Below are 21,829 nucleotides of genomic sequence, written 5' to 3'. Positions count from 1 at the left end.
GACCCTCAGGAGGGAGAATGTTCACTGGGGAGTGAAAAGTCACTAGTTTTTCTCTTTTGTTGTTTTTAGCAATGAGAGTATTAAGCAGTGTTTTAAATGTTGCTGTTTTCATTACACATTTAGAGAGTGAATATTGACACTATTTCTCCTTACTATGATTCCCCATAGGCTTTCTTGCAGGACAACATTGAAGCCAAACAGGTTTCCACTTCACATGATGGAAAAATGTAACCATCATATTTAAGTGAATGCCATCACGTATAGCTCTGTCATATGAGTATGCAGTTCCTTCAGTATGTTTAAATATTTCATATTTAAATACTGTCCATTCAGCACTTCTGAGCTTAAAATGGGAATAGATTTCAAAAACTTGTGATTGGATTTAATATTTTTTTCCAGCTATCCTGTATCAGTAAATAAACCATTATTCACTGCAATCTGTAAAAGATATGAAAAACAATTTTAAAATAATGTGAAGGATGTTTGTAATATGAAAAAAAATAAGTAAAAACAAGAAAGTTTTTGCAAACTTTAACTGATACAACGAGGTGATCCAGCTGGACCGCGTATGTAAAGCTCTTCAGGGAAATCCATCATTTTCCCTACGGTAAGTGTGCATAGCACTGAATTTAATGTGTGATGTAAATGCAGACCTCAGGAGCAAGAATGCGAGAATGACACTAGCCTCCACAGAAGTGGGCAGTGAAGCTTTAAGTCTCATTGATGCCACAACAGATTTGACGCGAGGAGGACCCATTGTTCCCGGAGGACAAACAGAGGATATCAGAAAGGCGTAAAATAAGTTCTGAAGAAGATCGGAATAATTCTAATGAAGAGCCTGGAAGCTGGTAAGGGATTACATGTGCTTGGATGGGCCTTCGTGCGCAGAACACGCATACTCGAACAGACACAGACAAGTCAGCACACAAACTCTCAAGCAGACACAATTCCCATAAAGCTCTCCCTAAAACAAAAAGTCACATGGCAGTAAGGAAGCGCATACGTCGGCATCCAAAGAAATGCACACCGCTCTCAGTTTGGTTCTCTCATAGACATAAACACCTGGTTTCCACATATACACAATCGCATGACCCCAATCTGAAGGGAAACACACTGCACAAGTGGTAAATAATTTATATGTGACCTTATTGCACAGTTAGCAGTACAGTAGGCTAGGAGAGGCATAGTGGAGTAGGTGCTTTTACTACCACAAAGCCTAATTTCATTAGACATTCAAATATATTCTTAAAAAGTGTTTTCTAATAACCATCCTAGACATAAGGGATGTGAAAATGTTTTTTGTTTTGTACTCTTGAGCAGATGCCTCTCCCTTTATTTGATCTGAGCAGAACAAACAAAAGCGCTCAGAGAATATGTTACGCTAGTGTTGGCCTCCTTCCACTGCCAGAGAAGCTCAGAATTCATTATAATATTGTAGCTCTTACCCATCATGCACTAGGCAGGGAAGCTCTCTGTAGTACACTCCTGAATTGCTGAGTCTACATGGAGCAGTCGTGTAAGATCTTTAGCAAATTAAAACAATGTTGATACCCCATGAACTTTCTGAATTTCTTTTTTGGCACAACTGCAAACTTTAATGTACATTATTGGGATTTTGTGTAAAATTAGTAATTAACTTTGAATTGGAATTAAGGGAAACACAGTTTCAATTGTTCTGCAAATTAAAATCTGAAAAGCATGCCAAATTGTTTTAGACCACTTGACCTGATGCCCCTAAATAATATCACCTTATTAGTAACCAAAATCCAACAGTTTGTTAGAGAAAATTAATAACCAAACAGCATCATGGAGACCAAGCAACACATCAGACATATCTGTCCATCCAACACAGTTTAAACATGGTTTAAACTAATGGTTTTTAAGTACTCTGCTTATGCCTGACTAAGAATTGTCATACATTTACAGGAACGCTAGCAGAAATGAATTTTATCAGCATATTAGCCACATCAACTTTAAATTTCTTATCAATCCCACAATATTAAATAAACGCCACAAGTTTTACCCAGAACATTTCTCAAGAACAAGCCACAAGAACAGATGGATCACATTATCTTCTTGCAGTTCTAGCATATATTGGCCTTAGAAGTGAAATCTTTGCTGAAATAAATTATCTTTTCTTCTTCATAATAGAAAAATATTCAGTCACGTGGGCCTCAAAATTATAATCATATTGCAACATAAAATTAAGATTTAAAAAAAACATAAACACAAAACACTGAATAGGAGTAACTCATAAGTCTCTGCTGAGCAGGACTCAATAACACAGAACAATAAGTGACTGTTACAGGAGCACAGGTCCTGTCATGTCGCCTTTCCTTCCTGACATGGTGTACTCCTCTCCCCCTTTCCCTTCTCTCCATTTAGTTGCTCTTTGTGTTCCCCCCACTGTAGGCTTCTGTCCTAATCATTCAAGTCATTCCAGGAGCAAAACACTGGGGACTAAATGAAAGAGAAGAGTGAAAGAAGACGGAGTCAATGACAGAGGCACAAGACAGGAAGTATTTAGGTAAGAGACTGTGTTCAGGTGGTTATTTAGAGGGATGGAAAGTCCTGACTGTGAGAGAAATGCGTAATCAGGAAGGGAGAGGAAGGGGAAAAAAACTAAAACAAACAATTAGAAGGGACACAAAAAGAGAACGTTAGTGATGTGGAATTAAACACGCCATTATCAGCATGCTCATTTGCCTAAGGCCTCACCTTGCCTGCTAGTGTCATGCTGGCATCATGGAGCAAAATAAAATAAAAATGAAGTTTTTGAAGGCAAATATTTTGAAGCTACTAAGCTACACACATTAAGTGAATCTGAATATCAAAAAATAGCAAAAGTATTGTTTTGAACATCTTGATTACAAATCCGCTGCAGATTTGAAATAAGACACTTTAAATTTATATAGTCTTTTTGTCCTGGTTTTAGAATGATAAATGGTCTGACTGAGGTGAAAATGTTAAAAATGTTGTTTTACAACAGTCTCACAGTAACCTACAGCTACCTACAGCTTTAAAAGGCTGTCTAAAGAGGCTGTGAAAGTGTGCAGGCCAGTATTTTTTAGGATTATATAAAAGTATTATAGAATGGACACTGCCCAACTTTAATATGCATCCCAGTCAACCTTTAGAGTCAGAAAGGCTTTTGCTGATGTTTAGCCAAACAAGAAGCATATGTGATAAATAGTAAATAATCATAACATAGAATGAGTTGATCTGAACAAAAGATGTGTAAATCAGGTAAAAAGCTAGAAAAGTAGCACAGTGTATTCAGTAATAATAAGTGGTATCTTTTTCGGACTCCCTTTTCTTCCTCTCATTTTCCTTGTCTGCCCCACCTTTTTTTTTCTTTTGCCTTCTCCCGCTGCAGTGCTTTGTCTCTCCTTTATAAAACTTCTGTGCAACTTTAGAATTTGCCAATGTTTCAATGTTTCAATCTCTGCTTCCCCTGCCAGCTGAGCAACAATGCTTTTTGGAGGGGGGCTTCATGCTAGCAATCAATACAGCATTCACTCACATTCAGGCATGTGTTCTCATCCTGAGTGCACACACATCGCATATATATATATATATATATATATATATATATATATATATATATATATATATATATATACACAGCAGTAGTACTGGCAAAGGGAGGGGTTTGATGGGGGTTGCCATAGAAACTGCTTTCCTTCAGGTCGGAGCAAGGATGATAAAGAAGTAGCAATGAAATGTCACGTGCAAAACATATCTGATGATACCTTTTGAACTGCGTGAATGAAAGCTGGCAAACAAGCAGTGCAAACAAAAGCCGTCTGAGTCACTGGGGTCTGTACAAGCCAGCTGTCATCGGGCAAGAGGCGGGAAACAACCTGGACAGTTTGTCAGTTTATCACAGGGCTAACAGAAATCCACAGTGGAGGAACGATACTTACTCCTGCTGCCAATTTAGAAACCATTATTAACAGAAAAAAGGCCTGTTATTAGCCAAGGAAGTTCAAATTTAAACCAGGGAAAAATATGCTTGTATACCTCATACTGCTTCTTTAATTTTTTTTCACAACTACACATTTAGGTTTCACTTTTGTTTATTGCTTTTTAATGTGTATCTTTGCATTAAGGGATTTATTTTGTTTTTATTTTGGTGTTGATGCACCAAAATTTTCCCAATGATGGACGCTTAAGTGATTGTTCAACTCTATTCTATGTAATTACTGGCTTGTGTTTTCACATCCCCTCAAAGCTGTCGCTACTGGGATTACTGCAGCACCTGCATGTTTTGGTCTCTTTTGGCTGCCAGGTTTTGTGTTCATCTCAAGAGAGGAGCCGGAGAGAAATTCAGTCATGGGACTGAAAACACATGTTTCATTTTGCCCATTTTCTCTCTTTTCACTCTTTTCTTCTCACCCTCAGGCATCACACTGGAAATCAGTTGGCACAGTAAACCAGGGTGATGCATAAGAATAAAGTAGTAGAAACAGAATAAGATAAAAGGGGGCTGGTGAAATTTGCAAGAGGGGCAAATTTTAAACAATAGGACTTTTTCAGATTAAATGAAAAAAAAGAATATATATATATAATTACATAAAGAGCTGAGGTACTAAGAAATGAGACATAAGCAGAGCTGTTGTGCAAGAACTGTTTCCATCTCTTTGCCATACAGTATTTCTCCTTTGGTGTGTCAACCACCCACACAGTAACATATTCAAACATATGTATCAAGGAGATATAACGCTTATGAGTACACACTCATAAGTGTACACACTTCTAAATGACATACAGCAAAAATATATGAAAAATGAATTGGTTTTGAGGCTTTATAATGACCACTTTGATGTCGATAGTAGCTTTATCAGTTGCAATGATGCACTTTAGTGTGTAATATGTAACAGTTTGTATAGATGAGACTTTTTTAATGATTGGTATTGGAATACCAGAAAGAACATAACTCCTAGTGTCTGTCATTTTCTTACCTGCTGCATCTTTTTACACACACGCAGAGCAGAATACTACTTACAGGTGTCGACCAAATAACATTGGCATTCTATTTCCTGTTACTTGAATCTGTTTCCTTCAAATAAGTCTTGCCACAACAGTGCCCACAAACATTACACCACATTAGTGCTAAAGGAACAAGTCATTATGTTGTCTGATTTAATTGTACAACTTATGAATTGATACAAAAAGCTGATGTGCAGCACACACATTTTTACTTCCACAAAAATGGTGTGCTGCACAGCTGGATCACCAGTTGTTAAAGTTTACAACGTAAATGCAAAACACAAAGTTTCAGAAGCAGGTGGACAACCTTTTCAGTTTTGTCTCCACATGATGAACTGAAACCATACTGAAATATTTTGTGAGCTAAACTATCAACAAGTCATAAAAAACAGGGGGTAAATATGCTAACTTTAGCTTATCAATTCAGCAAAGTGTTCAAAGTAAAAACGTTGTTTTTAGAGTTTATTGAGGGCTGTGGTTGTATATGTTAAGTCAGAGATACCTGAGCAAAAAATAATAAAGCTTGATAATTGTTTATATCAAGCGTTATATTATAACAGCCTCTAGCATATTCCATCTGCTCTGCAGAAACCCCTGTAGGTACAAAATATCTGTTATTGTGAAGAAAAAAAAGGATACTTCAGCATCCTAAAAGTCATGTGCTGAGTTAAATTTAAGAGAATAACATTACTAATGTAGATTATGTAATACTGCTAAAACAATGTGTTTATTTGCTATACTGTAAAGCTATGTGAATTTCAAGCATATGTGGCATAAATTTGAATGAAATATCACACTGGGACTTAAAATCAGCAAATTTATCCTCTTGAATGACTCTGATAGATCTCAAAGACAGAATAATCCTGTTTGGCTTTACAATTGCAGTGAGACACAACAAAAAGTGGTCTACAGTCGAAAAAATATAGATTTTTGAGAGAAAATGTCTATAATTCTATGTTTTGAAACAATCACGTATTTAGTTTTCACAGAAATAAATCTTAACAGACACCAAAGCTTGACTCCATTGACTTTTATAACATAAAACTAATTTTTATATTTTAAAAAAGTGGAAAGAAATCTAGTACGAAAAAAACCCATTATTGATTACTGTTGTATGCTCATAGAAGAATGTTCCATTTTGTTTGCTGAAACACAAGCGTCACTTCTCAGTATTAATCTACAGTTCAGAAATACAAACAATGCAATCCTTCAAAATGACATGCAGCTGAGTCAACAGCTGCATGTCATTAAAACTGTTTCAAGAAAAATGTGAAAATTGTACCTAAATTGATTGCATCGTTCTATTAGGATGTAAAAGATTTAGCTGGTCAGAGTATATCTGAAGCGTCATGTGCAGCCCCACACACAAAACTCTAAAGGGCTGGGTGGGAACATTAACCCACAGCACTGAGTGGGTTAATGTTCAACACCAGCACCTGACAACCCTTTAGTAGTCAGAAACCAGGAAAAGCTCAAGTTACCAGAGCCAATAAAGCCCAAGCACACACAGACACACACTACATCAATTTGTTTGAGTAAGCATCAAACATTTGTCTTTCTCTCTGCATCCCTAAATGATCATGTCAGCTTTTGCATCAGGATTTTACTGATGGAAAACATTATCACTCATTGACACTCACAAAAATGCTTCATTAATCTACGGTGTATAAGAAATCTCAGCAGACACAAACATTGGCCAAAAAATACACTAACCCAATAGACTCATACACTACAACCCCACCCCTCATCCCTCCAACACACACACGCACACACTCCGCACACACCCACACATCTCCGAACAGGTGGCTCGGCTTCAGTCAAGAAACAGCAAAGCTATATGTTGCTTTCTCCTCATTTAGCCCAGAAAAAAGACAAAATGTGCAAATCCTCCTCGCCTTTCCACCTCACTGTGCACATCTGTCTCCTCCTGCAGCTACTGCACACACAGGTTTTCCCCAGCTGCTTGCTATGCTAACCCCGTGCACTATATTTAGGACTCTACAGAGCTAGATCTAAGACAAACACACTGGGGCACAATGATGCAGAGACAAACAGCAGCACCGAAGAGGTTTGTATTTACCGTGTGTGCTGGCTACCACAGGAGCATCTTTACTGAGGAGTCACTCCTTCCTTCCTCCTTGCTGTAGTCTCTTCCCTTCTTCCGTGCTCTGTATGGGTGGGGAATTGTCAAACGGCTGCAGCAGCAGCATCAGCAGCAGCAGCTCTGGGTTCTCTCTCTCTCCTCCTTTTCCTCCGCCCCCTCTCCACACACTCTCTTTCCTATCCTCTCTTTGCTTTCACTATCTCCCCACCCCCAAAGACCCTCCTCCTTAACACCCTTCCTTAATCATCTTCTACAAGCTTTCTCCCTCCTCTGCTCACTTTCCTCCTTTCTCTTTCGAACAATGTATAGAAAGCTGCGTAAATCCACTCAACAGAATTAATCAGCTCTCTCCACTGTCACAAACATCAGTGACATCAGAGAGCCTCAGCTACATGTAAAGGTATCAAAGAGATCTGAAAAGATGGACAGTGTACAGTGCAGTGAAAAAGGATTTGTTTCCTTACAGACTTATTCTATCTCTTCTTTATTTTTGTCACACTTAAATGTTTTAGATAATCAAACATATTGCTATTTCAGACAAAAGTAACATATAGAAAAGAGAGTTTTCAAGCAATGATTTTATTTATTATGGTAAAAAAGAAAACTTAACCAAACCAACCTGGCCCTATGAGGAAAAGTAATTGCCCCAGAACCTGATAAATGTTTGAGGTAGCCTTAGCAGCAATCACTGTGGGATTCTACGTAAATAAAATGATCATTTAAAATAACATTTTAAATTTGCTCACATTATCTTTGAAATTTATTTTCCAAACTTAAACATGTGTGACAAAAAACAAAAGCAGAATTAATCTTTAAGGGTGCTAATACTTTATCAAGCACAAGAGATGGGACATTGGAGAGATGGGACAATGAACAAGTATGCACATTTTCTATGGTATTCTAAGACTGGGCTAATGTTAATATGAATGCAGCAATAAGAAAGAATGCCATGCTGTGAAAGCAGGGGTGACATCAGAGGCCCAATGACGGATGAATGTTGTTGTAGAACCAGAGAGCATCACTACATAAGCAGAAGTAGAGCTAAGTAGAGCTAACATTTTCTGCTCTCTCTCTTAATTCATGTCTTCCCTATTCTTTTAAATTGCTGTTGACAGATGACATGTTGACATTTTGGCTTTTAACTGAGATTCATACCGGTACGGTACTTAAAATAAATCATCATAACTTGTTCCTACTTAAGCTGGTAAGTTTTTAAAATTTGTTTTGCAACATCTAAAACCTCTTACCCTTCGATTCTAAAGATAGAGCATAAATAGACACTATAAATAAAGAAACTATAAATATCTAAATTAAGACATGTTTCTTAATTTTAAGAGTTTTCTTTTTGTATGTGGAATGTAGATCCTGCCTGAGTGTCTCTCTACTTTCCATTATATTGGCTTATGGAGATACACAACTTTAAATGCTGAACCAGCATTGCCTTTTGGAGCTTTTGATACTGAAGTGTAATTTATGTGATCTCAGCCCAAGTCAGATTATCGCAGATTTTTGATTCAATGACAGGAAAGTTGCAACTTTCAGACACCTTATTTGTTAATCATAGGAGATACTGCCAAAAAATGTCCATATTTGCTTTGTAACTATTCTTGCAATGGCACAGTTAGAACTTTATTTGTCTCAGACTGAATATGCAGAAGATCGCACTGCACTAATTAGATGCTCCCCTTGGCAGGATAAATAGTTGAAGTGAATAACATAGTCAAATATCTGGACCTGCTCTACTGTGACCTGGTTGTAAGCAGAGCTTCAAAAAGAAGAAACATGAGTAAAAGTGAAAAAATAGAGCATACAAATGATTGAAAAGTGTGTTCAGACTGAACAGGCTGTTCATCATCTGATCAAAAATGAAAGACCATATCCCTAAAAATTCCAAATCTTCAGATAAATTGGGTTTATTTCCTAAAAGATATTTTATGTGATGTGAGAAATTGTCTGATAATCTGAACCAAAAGACAAAAACAGAAGAAATCTGTGAAGGGACAAATATCATAACATGAGAGCCATATTACACTTGAACTTGGTGTAGACTCTAATTTTACAAATCAGTGCAATATTTTTTGCCATTATAAATCGCATGGAATTATATAATGTAATATTATTATTATTATTATTATTATTATTATTATTATTATTATTCAAAGCACAGCTAACATGTTCATTACCAAATAACATCTTTCAGTTTATACAGTGTCATATTATATCTACATATTTACAATATAGCTAAATTTATTTTGGGGTTTTATTTTAGCTTTAAAGCTAAAAGGTACCATTTAAACTTTTGTTTTCAATCTAAAATAACATGTTACACCACAAGGGCAAATTGTGAAGTGGAATGATTTCATTTTTATTCTTTTCTAAGTGTCACTTCACTATTTCACAGATTTTAGTCATTAACTACAACATGGCACACACTTGCTATCACACTGCCTACACTGCTTTGTCAGAGTGAGTAATTATATCATACTGACATCAGCTTATATGCAGTGACTCATGCATATTTTTTCATGTATGTGCGAGTGTGGTTAAATTGCAGCTGCCCCCTTAAAATGATTTAATCCGGTTAAAAGGATTTACAATTAATCCAAGAGGGCCCTACATTTTGACACTGCCACATTTTAGCACGTCTGTCTTGTAATACAACATGTTTAGTTTTAGTTTTAAAGGTATGGAATTCAGCTTCTTTAAAGATGACATGTACTAGTTTTTTTAAACTAAACCAACGCTTGGTGCTTATGTAATAAGTTTTTATTGTATTGGAAAATTACTGACAATTCAGCTAATTTTCCCTGATATATTTTTTCTTTTTAAAGCCTTAGCTCAAAGAGACACTAAATAAGGCATTGTGAGGTATAACAACTGGTTGTTAAATACATAAATAGAAATCCTGTTTGCATCCAACCTAACTTCAAGTCAAAGCAGTCCTGTGACTAATAATGTAAACTTTAAAAACACCTTCCCTGAAACAACAACCTAGTATAGATCAACTAGTATAGAGATTTCTGTTTGCTCACTTGTTTCTGCCATATTCATTAGTCTGATTTGTATTGGCTAACATAGATAATGTCTTTCATAAAAATCATATGAGGTTTCTAGTTTACCTTGTAAACGTAATCATTACTGTAACAAAATTTAACACGAGTTTCAACGTTTTACAAATAAAATATGCTCAATACTTTTAGGACACAAAGTAGCACACAATTGTGAATTGGAAAATAAACTGATATGTGGTTTATTTAATTCTTTTACAAATACAAATCTATAAATTGTGATTTGCGTATGCTTTTAGCCACATCTGGAGGAGCTGCAGAAATCCACAGTTCTGGTGGGAGAATATGTTGACACTACAACTACTAGTTGTGTACAACATGAACCTGAGTTTTATGGAAAAGCCGTGAGAATGAAGCTATTTCTGAAGTAATTAGACTGCAGTGTGCCACAAGCTATGTAGAAGACAACCATCACATGTTAATGGAGGTGTTCTGGTAAAATAAGATTAAAATTGACATTTTGTTCTCCATGCCAAATTCTATGAGTAGCAGGAAACAAACACTGTACATGGACTAGAACATGTTATCTCCATGGTGAAAGTTGATGGTGTCAACATCATTCTGTGGGGATAATTTTCTTTAGAAACGACAGAAAACCTGGACTTGATTGAAAAAAGAATTACTTAAGAACCCCAATAAAGGTCATATATTTATCTGTTAGAATTGCCAAGTCAAAGTTCAGACTTAAATCCAAAAGAGAATCGGTGCCAAAATTAGGTATTCTCTAATTTTGTCAATTCAACAAAGGACTGACTCAACTACTCTGAATGCAGACATGACATAATGCTTTATCACATGAAATCTTAATAAAGATATATTGACATTTGTGGTGATAATTTAGATAATTTTTGAGACATTCCAAGAACATAGATACATTTGCTTTACTTTATAAAACCGTGGATGAGGAAGACACTCATTTATGTATGATCTGACATCTAAAAAGAATCTAAATTCAATCACAACTAGATCTCTCTCAGATGTCCATCACATCTGCTTTAGTGATTACAGACATGAGGCAACACAGGCCAGGTCAGTGAGCACAGTCAACCACAGAAAAGTGCGATGCAAAAAGACAGGACTGGAAGTGTCCAGTGGATAGCAGGCATATACTGTACATTAAACTACTGAAATTTTACTGACAATTTGACAGCAGTGGAAACAAAAAGTGACAGCAGATCCAAAATTTAACTTTTTAATCTACCTGTGTCATATAGAATGTCCTTTCTTAAACTGCGAACATTCTTTTAGTGTTTTTTTTTTTTGTTGTTTTTTTTACCACTTCTTCTATAGCCAAAAGCTTGTGTGCTTTAGTAACAAGACGACAGATGGAGTGGGCAATGGACTGAGCATAATTAAGTTATAACAGAACATCTAAAAAAACACTTTCAGGTTAAATTTAATCAAGAAGGAAATATAAAGCCAAGGCAAAATTATTTCCTTTTAATACAGGTGAAAAAAAATGGCTAGTTAGTGAAAGCAAACCGTATTTCTGTGGGTGGTGTTAGTATCCAACTGAGTTCTAAATAGGCTAATTAACATTTTTCTGTGCTATTATTATCCCTGGTCTGACAATGCCTTTTTGATCAAAAGAGCCTAAATGCAGGTTGCAGGGTTGAATAAGACAACACTATTAGAGATTATTTATTGGATGTGGGACTCCTCTTTTCACCGGGACAGCCCATTTCATCATGAGGGCTATCATCTGAGCGAACCAGCTGCTGGCAATGCATAATTGTTGCCATAGAAATGGTGTCCAGGGAGACAGCTGTGGCCTTTTAGCAGGAGCCACACAACACACAGAAGGTCATTCCTCACCTGAGGTACGTTTCCATTTCAGACTGTTTCCATGCAACAAGTCTAAAGGTTTAAAACATCTGTGTAATGTTTAGGCGATCAGATGAACTAGGCCGCATTTAGAACAAACACATTTGGGCGATAGTCTTTGGTTTCCGAAGAAACCTTTCTGATTGTTCTGAATCAATCAACTGCATTGATATTTTGACATATTGTATATTGTATTTGTGTATTGTTTTTTTTCCTAAAAATGATAGCAAAACATAGGTCTTTCTGTATGGAGTTTGCATGTTCTCATCATGTATGCATGGGTTCTGATAAGTTAATTGTACACTTTGACCACTTGTTCAGAGCGTACCTCACCTCTCTCCCAGTTACCACTGGAGTAAAGGACCAACTTCCTTGTTACTTCACGTGGATAACAATGAAGGGATGGTTAAAAAAATAGCATAAAATATCCACATATTTGTCATTTTCTTTTAATACATTCCAAAAAGTAAAAGCCCACAGACCAAATCTTCTTAGGAAAATATGTTAGAATAAACTTGTTCCTACATCAGAGTTTCCCTCAGCCTAACTTATCCACAGCTGAGTCTGGCTTTGCATAAATGAGAATGATGCAGTCTGTGAGCAAAGCTGCCCCAAAGGCAGAGCAAACATACAGTGTTTTGCAGAGGTTTTCATTCCTATTTTTTCAAACAAAAACTTTTATGCATTTTATGTGACAAACCAACACAAACAGATACATAACTATTAGGTAAAGGGAAATAACAAAGCACATTGTTTTGTTGTTGTTTTTTAATAAATAAAAGTCTGAAAAGTGTGGTCTGCATTTATGTTCACCCTACTTTTACACACTCCAACAGTGTGTAAATCCATCTCAGTATTTGTACAACTATTTTTTGAAGGCCTTAGAATTTTGTAAGAGAACATTTATAAACAACCTTCCCCATGAAGACCAAGTAACACATCAGACAAGTCAGATGGAAAGCTGTAGAGAAGTTTAAATCAAGGTTAGGTTATAAAGCAATAACCCAAGCTATGAACATATCATGGGCTTTTCTTAGCAGTGGAACAAGCATTCCACTACTGCAAACCAACTGTTACAAGGTTGTGCAGCTAAACTTACAGGTCTGCCAAAGAACACCATAATCAAAGAGGAAGTCAAGAGGCAAAAAGTAACTCTGGTCATTATGAAGCAGAACAGTGACACTCAACACAAAACCAAAGCTTCAATGGAATAGTTTAAATCAAATAATATTCTCTTGTCAGAAAGGCCCAGTCAAAGTCCAATCCTTTTTAGAAACTGAAGCGAGAACTAAAAACTAAGGTTCACAACATTGTTGGTTTAATGAGAGTAAAATTGGTATTTTTGTTCTGGTATTTCCTGGGATATTAATATTTTTAAGGTGCTACATGTCAGGAACCAAATTAAACACTTTAATCCATATAGATTAGATTAGAATGTATTTGTTGATTTATGATGTTGCCATTCATATAAGACTGAAACATTTTAAAACAGAAGCAACTGTAAAGTTCTGGCAAAATGTGCCTGATTATGTCTCCATGCTTCTGTAAACAGACATGTTGCCAAGACAATGGGTCACACACCTTGCCATCTGGGACCAACTGGGGAGGAAGTATTTGCTAAACACACAAATAAATGCTTATTCATGTCATGGAAGAAACATGCTATAAAATTGCTATAAAAATAATCTACATGATATGGCCTTCTGTACTTCCTTGTCTTAATAAAACATTAGAGTTGCTCACATGTTTGCTTTGGTAGAACATAGCATAGCAAGCAGCAGTCCCTGAATTACTTCTTTAATCCTACAAAACAAAATCTTTATCAGGGAATATCATCCAAGACATTTTAGCTAGTAAACTTGTACATAAGTAACTTTTTCTGATAGAACATCTTAATTAACATGAGTAGTGCGGGGCCAAATTGTTTGTGTCTGTATAGTGAGAAGTAAAAACATACCACTTTTCGATAATGTTGCTTCTCTTGGCGGAGTGCCACCACTTCCTGCTTTAGTGCCCTGTTTTTTTCCTCTAATACTCGAAAACGATTCACATTGTAGACTGCAGCATGTCCCACACCTTGCTGAGATGAAAACTCACTTTTAGACTGAAAGAAACAAAGAAACACAGGAATTAGTTCTGACAGCTAAATGGCTTTTAATTGGCTATTGTGATACTCCAACACAGACATAGTGGGAATGCTTAAAGCTAATTAAAGCCCATTGAATAATGACTGCTAATAATACAATTTTACTGTGATTTTTAAAATAAATAAAGCACTGGAGAACACATGCAAATAAAGTTTGTAGCACCCATTTAATTTGGTTGTATTTTGTGTGTTTTTGATCATGGTCTGAATTTTGTCTATATCTAATGTTATTTGAAAAGTAAGCCACTGTCTAGTAAAAAATAACCTAGAAGAAAATGTATGTAAACTGAACAAACAAAAGTGGTTAGTCATGAAATCCTAATACCAACAGAAAAAAAAGGAAAGACATCTGAGCATTAGTAGGTGACCAAATCTAAACACCCCCCCTTTGAGGAAAGGGGGGGAAAGTTATTTTCAGTTTTGCTTCCAGCAAAGCAGTTCCATCCTGTGGAGATATTATAAGGAAAAGGATTACCAAACATAAAAATGCATTTGCTGCTCCAGAGTCAAGTTCAAGTTTTGAACCTCAATTGGATTTACAAACATCTTTTTCTGCTTAGAAACATCATTAAAAGGAAAGATTAAGCTAAATTCAAACGCACTTGAATCCTGTGTAGAAATATAAAATCATAACTCTAAAAAGCAGGTTGCCGCCTTCTCCAAATAATTGTGAATGGTCCTTTTGCACATCAAAGAAAAAAAGCTGAACAACTTACTAGAACGTAGTATTTGGAATCAAATTAGGCCAAAGGCTATAACTTCACAAATTTCCTAATCTCTTTGAGGCCAGGAGAACTACAGATGGAAAAGGAGTTATGGATCGATTTGAATGATGTATAAACAAGTCCAACTCAATGTAGTTGGAAGAAAACCTATGATAGAGCACTCTGTGTGATTATGTGTCTGGCTGAAGAAATAGCCATAATCTTTGTGCTAATTATGGATTTAACACTTTGCTGCAGCGAAGTTGCTTTTGTGGGCATCCAGTTGCTCTATAAAGTGTACCCACTCTGTTACAATTTAGGATTTTGAGACTAAAACCAAATTGAGTATGATTATTCATTGCCTTACTTCTTTCACGTTTAGTGTGACAAATTCTTCACAAATCAACTGAAACACAAATCTGGCTGCATAGGAGACTACAATACCCTGGTTGTAGAAGTACACATCCCCTTCATACTGAGTACAATCACAAGTCTGAATCTATAAAGGAATGACTGCATCAATAGAAATTAATCTTGAGTCCAGACTTAAGTCTGACAGAAAATGTATGCGATCATCAGGAGGGATTCGTGGACAATGCATGTCCTCACAGTATGAAGGTAGAAATTTCTAGAAATCTTTATAAGGTGGGTTTGACAAACAATGTCTATCCTGGTAGAATTCTTAAAAAGAAGATGAATGCTGAAATTTATTGAAAAAGCTTTAGTTTAAGGGTGTAATCACTTGTGCCAACAGGTTATTGCAGGTTTTTTTTAAGTAAATCTCCACCTGACAAATTATTTTTTTGTTTTTTATGTACCGGTAGGCAATATGACTTGCTGCCCAAAGGTGGCGTGGGAGGCACCAAAGAGCAATAAATAATCATTTAATTTTTTTTTTCTCCACTGTCAACACATCCATTCCCCTTATGAGAGGCTGCTGCAAAGTTAAGAACTTAATGCAATACACTTTCCAACGTTGCTACATGCCTATTATGTAGGCGGAGGAATTGTTGCAAAATCAGAAACTATTTATTGTGTTTTCATTACCTTTAAGCAGAAAATCATCTTAGTTAAAAAATGCTTGAAATATCAGTCTATATAATCCTTATAATGTATTTCACCTACTGAAATAAATCAAATGAAATGACTTTATGAATGTGACTTTAAATCTGTCTGTATAATTGGATTTAATTTACTGAGTATTTAAGAATTTACACTGGGTCTTTTTTTAAGGTATCTTAAGGTGACAGCTGTAGTCAATTTGTTGAACTGAATTTTTCTGATTCATTTCAGACTGTTAGCAGAAAAGATCTGAGGTGTACGTTTGGTTGTGTGTTTGCTCACAGAGGGATGAGCTGTAAGGCGACATTCAGACAAGAACCACCTCTACTTTGCTTTTCAGTTTAATTATGTTAATAAATGTGGAAAACCTTAGGTCAAAAAATCTGACATTTTTTTATGAGTGTGTACACCTTGAAGAGTCATTGCAAATTAGTAACTTAAACATGAAGCTTAATCTGAAATCTGCCAAGAGACTACTCTTATTTGCTATCTGAACTGTTTAACTAAGCTAGCTTAGCACTGCCAAGGTACAGTATATAGAGAAAAGATTATCACTGAAGAAAAAAAAACATTTTGTTCTCTTGAACTCCACTTACTGACAGAAAGTTTAAACATTACTCTAATAAATCAACTAACACACTGCCACAATTTCTTGCACACTGCTGAGCTAATAATATCCATTACTGACAATTAGCCAGACTTGCTTTCTCAGAAAAAAAAAAAAAATCTAATCAAAAAAAAGAAAAGACGTTCCTCCTGACAGCAAGATTCTAAAGCCTACATGATGGACCTCTTAAGCAGACAGAAAGACAGCAATGTCCACCTGCTCATACAGCCCACTTGCCAAGCAGACAGGCTAACAGATCCTACGCCTTGCAAAATAAGGCACTAATCAAATGGATTTTAGCATCTGGCTGCCTGGACTATGAAGCAAACACATCATCTCTAATCAGTGGCAACCACTACATCTAAGACAGGCATGATTCAGAACAATGGCTCAGGGCCTGTGGATGGAGACGGCAGACACTGTGACAGAAACCACTCCTCTGTGTCAGGGAAGACACAGTTGTGCCATCCAGTTGAGGACACATCATCTGAGTAGAGAGCAAGCTGAATCACTGACAGGAGTTACATCACAGAACAGGACAATGACACAAATGTGGACGATGGAATCCTTAAACTACATAAATTGCATTTGTTTCACTGTAAGTCATATAGAGGGGAGACAAACAAATAAAGTAAACATTACCGGTATTCTGTGCAGGCATGCTTTAGTTTAGGTTTAATAACAGTTACATATATATATATATATATACATATATATATATATATATATGAAAATGAATGTTTTTATCCCCATAAATGTTTTTTACAAATCTGTCCACAAGCCAGAATCATTAATAAAAACATCCACTACTAATATAAAATATTTTGTAACTTCTCACAATGTGAAAAATTATCTGGCAACCATGTGTGTCTCTCTATGACAAGTGTACACATCTTATTGGTTCTTCAGGTTGTTTAAAACCCCATGCCAAAAAAAATCTGTTCGTTTCAAATTGGCTCTTGAACATGACAATGACTTCACTGTGCTTCAGTGGCCTCCAAAGCCAGATGATGTAAATCCAAAACTGAATTATCTGGACATTATAAGAGAGACCATGTTTTTCATAAATGAGGGTGGAAGTGTCATGGTTTTGTATGGCTGGATACAAGTTCTGCCCAGCTCAAAATTGTAAAATCTATCATGAATGTGTATCAGAGGGTGCGTGAAGAAAAGAGAGACCACTTAAACCAAAATCAGAGGGCGGTGAATGCCTGCAGAAATGACTTCATTAAAAGTATTTGAGCTAAAGAAGGCAACACTATTGTTTAGTGTTCCCCAAGAAATAGTCTTCTTAGGGAAGACTATTTCCCTAAGAAGACTTAGGGAAGAAATAAGAAGAAATAGTCTTCTTAGGGATCACTATTTCACCAAGAAAAATATTTTTTAAAACAAGATTATTTTTGTTGTTTGAGTGCAATTAATTCGCTCTCTTCTAAAAAATTATAAACAAGGCTAGACATCATTATTTGAACACTTCTGAAGAACTGAAGTAGCTTTTTTTAACCCAGTGTTGGAGTCTCATATTGAGGCTGCCCTGCAGAAGCTCCATTTGGGACAGATTATATGCTGCTGTGTGACTTTGAATTCACCCTTACTTTAATGTCATATGGGACTGGGACATGCAGTTATGTTCCTTTATCACTGAATAGAAGCAGTCTTAACGGATAGCCATAGCGAACAGTAAGTTATGACTGGACTGAACAGGCCATGTTTTATAAGAAGGGCAATTATGTGTGTGAAAACAATTGTGAAAATTAAGTCATAAATAGTTAATTTATCCAAATTATATAGGTAAAATATTTTAGAATGATACCAGCATCAGACTTTTTCTACTATGAAACTCTCATGACCTCAGCTTAGTATTGTTTGTTGATGTTTTATGCTGTTTTTCTTTGTAAAGTTCAGTGCACCCAATGCGAAATTATACAAGTTAGTTTTTTTTTACCATCATGTCTTTCTGAGAGGACATTGTTCTTTTGTTTACCAACCCTAAATGTCAGAGCTGAGCAGAAGATGCACAATCACCAGAAGAGATGCAGTGTGTGTGCACTGCACAAAGGAAAGTCAGCAACCAAAACAGCTGAGGCAAGGACATGATTACTGCTTTACTTACTTCAGTGGCATTTCAGAGAGACCTCTGAGATGCACATCAGCGGTCAGGGGGCGTACAAGAACAAAGTCAGGCATCGAGCTGGGACTCACTACTTTTTTAGTTGAACTAGAAGCCTACTCACATGAGAAACACAGCAAGTAGTGCAGAAAAATAGGAACACCAACGATGGAGAGTCAGGGAATACATTATTTATTCAAAACAGACTGGAACTGTGGAACCTGTGGTAAGAAAGTAATGGAGCCTATGTGACTCCTAAAGTTTTAAGTGATCCAATTTGATAAATCATAACAGACTTTTTTTTAATATTCAAAACTTTACATAATAAAACTGTTTTCCTGGAAGTTCATGTAGAATATGTGAAATTTTAAAGGATTTTTACATTTAAAAAGCAAGATTGCACAAAGCTAACTTATTTTGAACTGTAATATCTCCCTCTGGTGTCTGAGTGTTGCAATTGCATAAGGACTGCTGAGTTGCCAACTTGGAATTTGCAACCCCAAATCTCTAATGGAGCTTCAAGCTCCAACTAGGCTGTGGTTATTAGAGATTATTTGTATTCTGTCAATATATTCATGCATAGTTTCTTTTGTTAGAATAAAAATGTATGAATATTTCTATTTCCCAAGCACACAGCAGTTGCATACCTAGTAAAGGTATATAGATAAGACAAACAAAAATTTAAAAAGACAACTGTTGATATACATCTAGTTGAATTGATAGCAAAAACAAAGTTCCTACCTCAAAAGCAGTCACCCTTTTGACTCCTCTTATGCCATCAGGCGTCAAAGACAGATGCAACACCTCTGTGTGAGTGATTCAGTTGCTGCATTCAGCTGGAACTGGCTGGATGTGTCACTCAAATACAAATCCCCCAAAACTGTTACCTGGCTGGTGCTTTCACACAAAGTCTGATCTGTGAACGTATTAGCTGAGGCTTCATCGTTCAGCTGTGCTGCAAACCCTGACTTTTTCTCTATCGCTTGCTCCCACATGTGTACTCGCTGTTCAGCTGACCAAAAACAGCATCACACATGGCTGCTTTCATTTAAACAGGATGAGTAAATCTGCTGAGCAGTGATGTTTGAATCATTTCATCACAGACAGCCGTTTCTCCCTCACTTTATTTAGTTCCCGAACATGCAGTGGCTTGCAAAAGAATTCATGCCTGTTGAACTGATTTTATGTGATAAAACATCAAAACGTAGTGCATAGTTGTGCTGTGGAAGAAAATTAGCACATGGCTCTGAAAATATCTTATACAAAAATAAATCTGAAAACTTTAATTTTTCTGATTTTTTAAAAAAATTATCTGAAAATTTTACTTTTTCAGATTGAAAAATTAATTTTAATCTGAAAAAATTATTTTTTTCAGATTTTTTGAGCCTCATGTGACCCTGTCTCACAGGGCCACATGAAGCCCTGTGAGACAGTCCCATTTTATTTTCAGGGACTGAAAATAAAATGGATTTATTTTCAGTCCCTCTGAGTCAAAACCACTGGTCACTGCAATTACTGCTGTAAGTCTTTTTAGGTCCACCTTAAAAAGCTTTGCATATTTACAGAATAAAATGTTCTTCTGTCAAATGAGATCAGGCTGTTTGATTAGATGGAAAGCATCTGTGAACATCACATTTTAAGTGTAGATTATAATATATAAGCATTCCAATATTGGATGTATACTTAGTGTCACTTCTCTGCAAGAAGATCAACCTCAATGGATTTGATATTTAGGCCAGAAAATGCAATTCTGTTGTCATATTACCAAAACACCTTCTTCCAAATTTATTTCACCCACCTACATGTTTTCTAAAAAAAAACGACAAATGGGAACATCTCATGATGTTCTTTCAATAATGGATTCTTCTATTGCAAATCTTCCACAAGAGTCAGATTTATAGAGTGCTTTGTTTTTATAATACTCTATGTTCACTAATGTTCTCTAGAAATCTCTATTCAGCTCTATACTGTATATCTGTGTGTATGCTTAGTTACACATAGCTAGACTCCAGTGTCTAATTCAAAGACACTTGATTTTATTTAAGGGTATCAAAATAGGAGGGACTCAACGTAAATAAATGTAATTTCAGGTTATTTTGTAAACTATTTTGAAAACAATATATATCCTTTTCCTCCCACTTCACTATTATGCCCTACTTTGAGTTGTTCTATCATGTAACACCCCATTCACTACAATGAAGTTTGTGGTTCTAAGGTGAAACATTTTTCAGTTTTTTTTAATTATTATTATTAAAATCTCATAATATCTTGCTATGTAATTTGTACATTTTTTGTAACATGTGCAGAATATGCATGTTACCCATATAAACCTAAATTTAAGTCACAGTTTAAGTCAAATGTAAGGCACTCAACATAGTCTGCAGTAAGTTTCTATTTAATCAACAGACAAATAAAAAGAAGCTACTGTACTAAACATATATAAAATTCAATATCCTGATCTCGTGAGCTTTAGAGCATCATGTAAATAGAGTCTTGGTGTTCATGTTCCAGAACATAGCCCACAAATAAGCATCCCACTGCTTTTCTCACTTCCCCTAAATCCCTAAGAGGGCTAAAATTAAATCAGTGTGCTGGTTTTAGTGAGGTTACATCAGCAGAAAACTCTCTGTGTGTTCTGTCCATAGCTGCTCTCTGGTTAACATGAGGGCAGAGCGCAGGACAGAGGGCAGGGCTGAAAGGAAAAGACACCATGACTGCGTGAGCAAGGAGAGGAAGCAGAGCGAAATCTCTGTTCTACTCTGTTGCCTGGCAACACTTGCTTGCTGTCTGTTCCTATCTTTATGGTGGACGCATTACTTGCTGTAAATTGGTTTCCAGGCCTGACATGAGGCCCTGTGAGACAGGCGCTCTGGAACAGATGGAAACTGGATTGGGCAGAAATAGGCAATGACCCCTTTAAATATGCAGACTGCTGAAGGCAAAGTGTCATTTAACTACGTGAACAATCTGCTGCCTTTACACCACATCACAGCCTGACCTTTTTTTCCCCCCTTTTCTCTCAGCCTGGATTTTAAATACTAAAGTGAGCATTTAAAGACACGCTGTCCTCTTCTGGGCACATCTGTCTGTTGGTGTGCAGATGGGTGGGGTAGCAGACGATGGTATTAAAGCAGAGTTATAAACCACCAAAAAAAAATAAATCAGACGAGAAAAAAGTAACTGTGGTATCCTAACTTCACCTGTTAGCTCAG

The 21,829-nt window shown here is 36.2% G+C and overlaps 1 protein-coding gene across 9 annotated transcripts in view; it reads right to left on the bottom strand.

The window, feature by feature from the left end:
- Positions 1-21,829, bottom strand: part of LOC114149993 (RIMS-binding protein 2-like) — a 73,599-nt gene that overhangs the window by 47,430 nt on the left and 4,340 nt on the right. For all 9 annotated transcript variants that reach the window (XM_028026140.1, XM_028026134.1, XM_028026132.1 and 6 more), the window contains exon 3: positions 13,946-14,092. In XM_028026140.1, the coding sequence (XP_027881941.1) occupies positions 13,946-14,092 (147 nt within the window). The remainder of the gene's footprint in view (positions 1-13,945; positions 14,093-21,829) is intronic.

This window comes from Xiphophorus couchianus, chromosome 8, assembly GCF_001444195.1.
Source record: "Xiphophorus couchianus chromosome 8, X_couchianus-1.0, whole genome shotgun sequence".
NCBI classification, from domain to species: Eukaryota; Metazoa; Chordata; class Actinopteri; order Cyprinodontiformes; family Poeciliidae; genus Xiphophorus; species Xiphophorus couchianus.
This window is presented reverse-complemented; position numbering and strand designations above follow the sequence as displayed.